Source organism: Varroa jacobsoni, unplaced genomic scaffold, assembly GCF_002532875.2.
Source record: "Varroa jacobsoni isolate VJ856 unplaced genomic scaffold, vjacob_1.0 scaffold_1379, whole genome shotgun sequence".
NCBI classification, from domain to species: Eukaryota; Metazoa; Arthropoda; class Arachnida; order Mesostigmata; family Varroidae; genus Varroa; species Varroa jacobsoni.
In genome coordinates this window covers 132,237-141,188 of record NW_019214281.1, presented here as the reverse complement: position 1 = coordinate 141,188, position 8,952 = coordinate 132,237, and the positions used below count along the sequence as shown (strand labels likewise).

At 42.2% G+C, this 8,952-nt stretch overlaps 1 protein-coding gene across 3 annotated transcripts; it reads right to left on the bottom strand.

Annotated features, from left to right (window-relative positions):
• Positions 1-3,896: 3,896 nt before the first annotated feature.
• Positions 3,897-7,855, bottom strand: LOC111269344 (carbonic anhydrase-related protein 10). 3 transcript variants are annotated; one of them, XM_022848845.2, is made up of 7 exons: positions 7,744-7,855; positions 7,434-7,634; positions 7,158-7,205; positions 6,606-7,030; positions 4,884-5,258; positions 4,217-4,454; positions 3,897-4,051 (listed from the first exon to the last, which is right to left on the bottom strand). In XM_022848845.2, the coding sequence occupies exons 2-7, from the start codon at positions 7,576-7,578 to the stop codon at positions 4,002-4,004; spliced, it is 1,281 nt and encodes a 426-aa protein (XP_022704580.1). In that variant the 5' UTR covers positions 7,579-7,634; positions 7,744-7,855; the 3' UTR covers positions 3,897-4,001. The 3 variants fall into 3 exon arrangements, with proteins under 3 accessions (XP_022704580.1, XP_022704581.1, XP_022704579.1); XM_022848846.2 differs by having other exon boundaries at positions 7,434-7,538; positions 7,744-7,846; XM_022848844.2 differs by having other exon boundaries at positions 7,434-7,837.
• Between the last annotated feature and the right edge of the window lie 1,097 nt (positions 7,856-8,952).

Sequence of the window (8,952 nt, the reverse complement as noted above, 5' to 3'; positions counted from 1 at the left end):
ATATATATATATATCGGCAGTCGATTACGATAGGATTCATCTATTTCCTTTCCTATCTATCTTCCGAACGTGAATAGCTAAAAGTAAACTTTCTTTCTGATTTTACACTGCCGATTAAAGTTTCAGGCTTCGATGATGTTTTTCAATGCAACGGCTTTGGCTAATTTGTATATTGTCCATTTGTTTGTCCAGTTTGTATAATTTACCACGTTACTAGGAAGGGTTAAAACTGTATATTTGAATATAGCAAAATACTAAATGTTGTACTGAACGGAAATGTATGATACCATAGAAATTTTACATTGGTTGAAAAAAGAATTTAACACTTTTCTCATGTATATACGTAAAAAAAGTATTTTTTTAGTGACGCTCCATTGTTACGCTCGTGTTTACTTAAAAACTGCTCGTTGTGATTTGGTAAGTAATGTCAAAGTCATGTTCCCTCAGTACGAATCAACCATTGGCTGGGGCAAGCAAGAAGGAGCTCGGCGAGCGGCGACGAATCTTTTGCCGCTTCAATTGAAAATTTCCCTCGGGAAATAAGTTGTTGAACCAAACTCAAAGCGAAGCTCAATTTCTGCTTACGATTACATTTATTGATCCTTCTTCAACGAGAATCTTGTGTTATTACGCTAGCAAACAACTGTGTATTTGGCATATGAAAAATGAGTTTCAGACAAAGTTCTTTATAATGAGCTCTAAAAGCCGAAATTAAATCATTTACTTTCTTCGTTATTCCTATATGTACACTTTCTGTTCCTATTAGTACTGAGACTGTTGAACGCACCTTTCTTCATTAAGCGATCTCTTCAATGCGCCCGAAACTGTTTCATTTGTACAAAGACCCCCGAGATAAACGGGGAAATTCTAACATTACAGACGAAAACAGAACGTAATAGCTTTGAGCAGTCCTTTTGATATAAACGCTGGAACAACTACTGAAGACTTCCGCCATCGACGACAACGCCAGCTCAGAGCGACCCCAATGAGTACAACTTATTTTTTGTTATATCTCCACACGAGCTAACGACACTTGACCGAAAATTGATTGTATCTCGCTCGAAGTTCCTTGTTCGAGTATATGTAATCGAACTTCTAGACAGATACCAGTTCCCAAGTCGATGAATATAAACTCAAGTTCGAATGAGAAAAGTACCGAAGCGAGACTATACAAGTGAGAGCGGTTACAATCTTTTACTTGTCGTCTATAGCAACTTAAGCACATTGTCGTATCGTCTAACTGTGAGAACGGTCAAAACTAGTTTTTCTATATCGCAGGTTGCAAGTCCGTTTCGAAGACGTCGCCACTGACAAATGGCCTGGCCAAATGAATGAAGCTAAATTAAATCGAGTAAATAGCGCATCGGGTGATGCACACTCGTTGCTGACCGGGAAATCCTGGGGTCTAATAGAAGGGCGTGAATAGTAGTGTGAGTTGCCGTCGTTACTCAAACAAGAGGACTTTGACAACTCCATCTGGTTCATAATGGTCAAAGGTAACGTTTTCACGTGGAACATACTGTTTATACAATGAATCCGCATGCTGTGAGTGAAACGTACGAGCGTATCGTGCCCACCTTCACTGCTAACGTTTATGGATAGGACTAGTTTACGAATAGGAAGCTCATTTGAAACGTATATGCGGACATCTAAAGGCGAATCGATGCACGCATCGGAAATGTCTTACACACAAACACTGTATACAATCTACTGCATTGGATACCGGTTAAAGTGAGCTTCTTTAGCTGTGTCTTGATACTCGGTTCTCAGCTCTTTCTCACTTAAAAGTTGCTCTTTTTCGATGAAATAACACTCCATCGTTGTTCGAAGCTAATGCGTAAACGTGACAAAGGGTTCATAGCGCTATTCAGAGCCATGGCTCGTTACAGCTGTTGTCATTGACGTTGTTACTGGCAACATATATCCCGATCGTTGGTGGCCACATTATTGCGGTGATCGCTGATGAGGGTTTACGCGGTCATAATACTTATCATCGTTACCGGCAGTACCAGTAAGTAGCCAGTCTTAGAGCGCAAGCACCATGTCGCCGAAACAAATCAAGATTATTTAGGGCTAGGATTATAGAGCAGACGAACTATGCACGTCAGCTGCAAATGCCTAAAGCTTCTGCTAGTAAAGCTACGAACTGCAAGGAAAAAATCTAGCGACAGAACTAGGTGCGGAGAGACCAGGTAATGCTAGCGAATTCCACTAGAACGAGGAGCGGGGTTCGTGAGGGGATTAATTCTTCCGCAGCCGCCTACAGGTTACGCGACTCCCAAATGCAGCCGCAACGAGGGTACAGGCAACAAACAGCAGGAACAACGACGGACAAAGGCACAGATAATTAGTGTGTAGAAAGACGTCATTAGCGAACACGTCACATAAGAAGTTTGCCCTTACTTCTATCATTTGCGTTTTCAACGCACCTAACACGTGACAGCGAGAGGATTCTGAGGAAGAAATAGCATACGACGATCAAAAGTGAAAGCAAAATAGACTGGCCGCGAGGTGGGCAAAAATTGCGCACGGGATTACGCAGGTTGGAGTACGTTAGCATGTTAACTATTATAGATTCTGCCGTACTGAAATCACACAATAATAGTATTTAGTTTATAGACTATGACCCATGATTTGGTCCCAATGACATTTGAGAAAGGCTAGGTTAACGTAATGCCCTCTAGGTTTGTGAATGATTCCTGTGAGCGACCTTAGCTCTCCCACCGTTATGGGCCGCACGCGCTTTTTAAGCATCCTTTATTTCCACACGAATAAATAAGTGAACGTGTATCTTCTCCTACTTGGGCTGTCGATTCTCGTAATTTTGTGACAACGGTTTCAAACACTTTACGCCCAACATGGTCTATAGCTAATGGCCTTCACTGCCGGCTTACCTTTAGCCCGCATGGTCTTTTCAGCATTTCTTCTTCGCGCTTCAGAATCTGCGTATTCCTGTTAGCCGCTAAACTGCATCAAAAAGTCCACGCCCAGAGTAGCACACGGTCGGTCCATGTTACAAACAAAAAAAACTCTGCTAGCGGACACGGAGCAAGCACAAAGTAGAAATGCGTCTCCCCTTGTAGTCGTTCATTTTACGTCACGTAATTTCTGTTTGCAGGTTTGAAGAGTTCTCGATATAATATTGGCTAGTACTTGGATATTCGGACAAACCGGTCGCACGAACAGAAAGCTATATGATAGCATAAGTGCGGAATATCTGTACGATTCTCCAAAACAACTGATCAGCTGAAAGGACTTGCTTACTATTGTCAAAGTGCTAGAAAATTAGAAAGTTCAGAAGTTATACTTCATCACAATTCGTAGGTACCAGGCTATCCAAATAAAGAACCTAACAAATTATCTATTCATTGAATTAGTTTCGAAAACAGCGGAGCAAAGTTTATATCGGTTTGTAAAATGAAATTCTGCATAGAGAAACTTTTAAGCCTCAACAATCTCCCTACCAAACTATTCAGTACTACCGTACTATTGCCTTTATTATACGTATTAGTAAACGTCAAATCAATTCGCAAAAACTTAGTAGCTATGTGTCGCATCGCAAAGTTTATCGTTATCAAGAACTTGTAACAAACCGAACACAGGTTTTCCCTTCGAAAAGTCGTACTGCCAAGAAGACAGTGGCGTATGGCTGCGACGTTAACCGGCCACTGACCTGAAACCACTGATTCCATGAAGAAGTGTACCCCTCGTAGGGTACGATTGTTCATTTCATTTTCAAGTGTGGTTTAGGGTGGTCATACTAATAATGAAGGATAGCCTTATTAATACTTTCTATTCGTCATTGCCACAAGTCCTGCTTGTTCTGCTCGATCGGATTTTGTGTACGTTTCCTTCGAACAAATCACCACTTAACTTAATAAAAGTAACCCGCTTAGTTCATAATTACTCTATTTGTGATTATTTATTTTAAACTCAAGGATTCATGTTTATGATTCACACATATGTTAAGTTTATCTCTTTGGTGTTCGATGGACCACTGTTCATCGCGAGTCCACAAAGTTCGGATTAATCGCCAGATGCTCTGATGATACTGAAAACGATTTGAGACACAGATAAAATATCGTCATAGTACGAAAAAACGTTCCACTGAAAAATGGTCACAGTCTTTGTTGCCGTTATATAAAAGAAAAATAAATCCATCACACATGCGATAACCTTATCGATGCCTAAGTAGTGCATAAAGCACACAACTTACCTTGATAGAACTTTTTCGTTTGCATAGAAGGACAGTGAGTTGTTACGGAGTTTTCCGAATCATCGGTATCGTCAAAATTTGCTATACTCTCTCGATTCCTGTTACCACGATTCGGATAGAGGTCAATATTGGTTCTGATCTCTCTTTGATGTAAAGGCTGCGGCGGACGAAAGTTGTTTCCTAGAGGAGCCATTGGTGTTATTGGCTCACCTTGTTTAAGTTTACGCATTATTGCCAGCTGACGGAACACAAAGGGAAGGTAAACAGTTTATTCACTGAAGAAAAAGGTAGTTTTTAGACCAGATAGTTGCTGATCTACCTCCAAGTTATGTATTTTTTCTCGTGAGACTCCTTTGCGCCACTGATAACCTAACTAATAAACTTCGTGCAAATTTTGTAATATTTACACTTGCCCATTGTGTCCAACCGATTTATTAGATGCAATAAAAATAATCACTAATGGACCACAATAGCAGATGAATATGCTCCTATTAACAGTCGAGAGTAGAGTTCGTGAAATTGACAGATAGATAGACGTGATAAAAGATTAAAAACGGATCAGTCAAAAAAAAATTGTCAAGCTATTAAATAAAAAAAAAAAAGAAGATATAGATTCACTATCTAGTAAGTACTGGACTAAGCTGAATTGCCGAAACGTTACGGGTACCTGTTGCGGCGACACGTACAACGGGCGATTGAGCAAAATCCAAGTGGCGGTCTCCTCGCAGCCAGGCGTCGTTAGAGATCCTTCGTATGTGATCAACGCTGATGTTTGAGGAAGCAGCTCATGAATGGACAACGCTTTGAGAGGGACGCTGTCTCCTTTGAATACGATATGCTGTAACTGATCTGTGAGCATCTTCAGCTCCAGATTTGGTTTTGATAATTTTGACTCCTTCAGGGAGCCCTGGCCACTTCTACTCGATATCTCTTTCGGTTTAGCCACTTTGATAAAGACTGATATGACAGCTATTCCGTAAGCTCGACTTCGGGCATCTGAGGTGTTCATGTAGAGCTCGCTATTGTACGCGTAGATCTGAACCTGAAAGATGCGTACATTATACTAAAAGGTAAGCTTTTTCGTGCAGCATTTTCAATTTATATCAGGTCATTTATTTCCGATGTACAAATGCTGAACGTAAAATATTGCTTCTTCATTCAAATGATCGGCTCGATGTTTGCATACAAAACAAGATTTTCGATAACCGTTTTGTATGAATTAGAAATAATTGCTAGATTGTCTTGCCGGAAAACTCATCTCGTTGTTTCATTGGTGAATAGATGGCCTTGTCCTAGGTCGCAGAAAGTCCAGTGATATTATATCGCATAGATAAGACGGCACTGGTGTTCGGCGAGAACTTGTGTGGTCACCAAATTCTTCCTTTGATAACTAACGCATTTCAAATGCGCAGCGGGTAGAATTGTGCCGTTGGGCGAGGTGAGCCAAAGAAAACTGTGAGGAGTTACACCTTCTCCTAAGAAGGCGTTGTACGCAGTTAATTCAGAGCACGTCATCGCAAATGAGGTAGATGTTCTCATGTGCCTATATACGGACCTTTGTTGTTCAACGCTCCAATCAGGGTGAAATGTACCTTAATTTCGTAAGAACTAAGCACATGCAGCGGATGCATGATGCTTCGTACGGCTTATAGGTCTAAAGTTTTGGGCAGACTGAACCTTATAGGACCGAACGCCGAAGTGTTCGCGCTTCACGCGCTGGGTAGTACTACTACACGGCAAACCTACCTGCTACGGCCCATAAAGAGTCGAGGTGTTTTTTATGTCCAACGTGTCGTCAGCTATTACATTGGGGACCTTTTCTACGCGAATCCTTCATAGGCGCCTCAGGCGAAGAACCAACAAATCCGATTCAAGCCTTGCTATGGGATAACGCAAAGATCCTCGAGGATGCGACGTTTCTATCGTGCAATGTACGATCTTCGAAAGCACTAACCTCTCTTGCAGACTCTTTTTTTTGGGAAGAATTTAGTGGGTTCAATATTTGAATTTTAATTGCTACCAAAATAATATTCTTTGTTCAGTTTTTGTGAATAGTATCCCGTTTACATTGGCGACTGTGCTCTATCACAGCTATAAGTTGATATATTGGGAGAATATAGGACCCTATCGTATAGGTTACTAATATGGTTATCCAAAAAAAAAAAAAAAAAAAGAATATATAAATTACTTGTTTGTTGTTAATAAAAATGAATCAGAATCAAAACACATTGGAAGCTATAACATTTTGTGCGATGTTCAACGTACCCTATATACCGAGTACTCGAGAAAAAAGGAGATAGTGTGTACTCTTAGCATCCGATAGGTTTCTATGTACCTAAATGTTTCAGCTAATACACAACCCTATCGAAGGTCTCAGACTAAGGCTTACCTCAGCCGGGAAAGCAAATCCTGCAAGGAGATGTTCAGAGCCTTGATGGTCATGTCTTCCGAAATGAAGCTGAATTTCGTAGACTCGATACGAATATGATAATGGCCCGCCGCTAATATTAACCAAGGAAACAATGTCATTTTTGATTCCGCTCAGATGCTGTATATGTTCGACCATGTGACCAGAGGTCTCCGACTGCACGGCCAAATTGGCACTAGAAGAACCGTCTAGAGTGTCCAAACGAAACACGACACCTTGTCCAGTATTATGAAGGATTCCGCGCACTCGAGCCTTGCCGACCTGCAGGCCCTGCAGTTGGGGATCGAATAGAAGTCTCTGTGGCTCGATGTTAATTGGCGACTGTCGTCGACCTGTGCTACATAGGCCCCACAGTCCTGGGTTCAGTTTGCCCCAGAAATCCGGACCTAGAGAGTTAACCAGCGTGGTTTAATATACAGATATCATCCATTCTAATCACTAACATAATTCTGACTATCGACGGTGACTAAATATTGGTTTTACTAGAGAGAGTAACTTCCTGGGATTTCTTACCTGAAATGCCTTCGTACGTCCACCAGTCATTCCAGTTTGTCAGTGATTCTGAAATTCGTCGGATAATCAATTCTAAGCTAACTAAGCAACATAAAGCGGTTGAAACGACTATTCAATTAAAATGGCAGCGAGCTCGTTTTTACCTTAAAAAATTGCTCTAACCTAAAAAAAGTCCTAGCGTAAATCATATATATAAACACAAATTAACTTAACATTAACATACGATACCATAGATGTAGGCACGCTTGTAGCAAACAGCAAAATCAAGTGACTCACCGTGTGGACAGAGTGCAAGCAAGACGATTGTCCGAAGCTCCAACACTCTTCCCGCCGCTCCCATGCTGTCACATAATCTTAGTAATAACCGTTTGGTCCGCGATACTGCTCGCAAACGCAATGCAATATAATTAAGGTGAACCATCCCAGAGTCCTCTCATCCTGTGCATGACCATGGGCTATTATTCGATGACAACAGCCCTACAGTATTCAATGGTTCACTATTGTAGAACTCATTCTCTGAAAGCTTGCTTTATGTTCGATCACTCCTAAACTCTAACTGATGCTAGGAAATGGCACGCGATCTTACCCGTCAGAACTGTCTACGGTTGTTGCTGCTGTCTAGATGCTGCTGATCAGACAGCGTACGTGCATGGACGACGTTACGTGTGCAGGCGCCTACTCGCCAGAATAGCCTCGTTCTGAGCCCGCCTTGGCACGTTGTGCCCTCTCCCTCGGGAGGCGGGCCCTCTTCAGCCGATTGCCACGATGGCCATGTTCGTTTGCCGTACACAGCCTGCCATAACCTACGATGGCACGCGCGCCCAGCGATGGCACGCGCGCCCTGTGCGCGATGTGTGGTGGCCTTGCCAGTGAAATGCAGGCCATATACGCAGCCTACAGAATAAGCTCTACTATATAATAAACAGGAAAACAAAAGCGCCGATAGAAACAAATTCTTATCTACAGGCGAACATCTTATAGCAGGGTTCGAATAGTAGGTATGTATGAACCGAATATTAGATACACGGACATTTTTATTAAAAAAAAAAAGAAATAAATAAATTGCGCTGTATTGAGTTAAATATAGATTTTTTCATATAATATAAATATAATAAATGTGTTCCTCCTTCCGGCCGGCCGCGTATATACAATACCCTCTTGCCGGCCGATCAACCATCAGTCTTTTGCGATCGAACCTTTGCTCGTTGCAAACTTAGCGGCCGGGGGTAAAATTCAAAGGTATATCGATTCGACGGGATTTTAATGCTAGTGTTGGAGAGCGCGGCACCTTTAAGGACGCATCGACAGTGTTCACGACACCAGACGGTGCGACGCATGGGAGTGTATTTATGTAGCACTAGCATGTTATGAGCTAGATATTGTCGCCTATTTTAAGGCTTTCGAGCTGATGAGGACGGGAGAGGAGACGTTCAAGGGGTTCATCAAGGTTAGATGAACTCTGATGGACGAGTTCGACGATCGTTCAATATAAAAAAAAACAAGAGGAGTCGATTTCGTTTGCGAGCTTTGTCGCGGTGGTTAATCCAACCTTGTATGGTGCCTTGATCCAGGACGCCCGGCATTATACGTCGCAGAACCAGGAACTAGGAAAAGCCAACAATGATGGGTCTGTTCGGTCTGGCCTCACGCGCTGTCGTATCGACGCGTATTGGGACGGAACCAGTTTCGGGTTAAGTGCTAATGTACGTTGGCGCAAAGATACGGCGTGCGGAAGAGCCGTCTCGGCCAGGCTTCTGTCGATGCATGGTTGGAAAGCGGGCTGTTGAGCTTTGCT

Coding starts and splice junctions, on each gene's coding strand:
- LOC111269344 (XM_022848845.2), bottom strand. CDS start 7,578: ATGGTTCACCTTAATTATATTGCATTGCGTTTGCGAGCAGTATCGCGG. Junction 5,259..6,605: donor GATTTGCTTTCCCGGCTGAG/GTAAGCCTTAGT, acceptor CGCATCTTTCAG/GTTCAGATCTACGCGTACAA. Junction 4,052..4,216: donor AACGAAAAAGTTCTATCAAG/GTAAGTTGTGTG, acceptor AATCGTTTTCAG/TATCATCAGAGCATCTGGCG.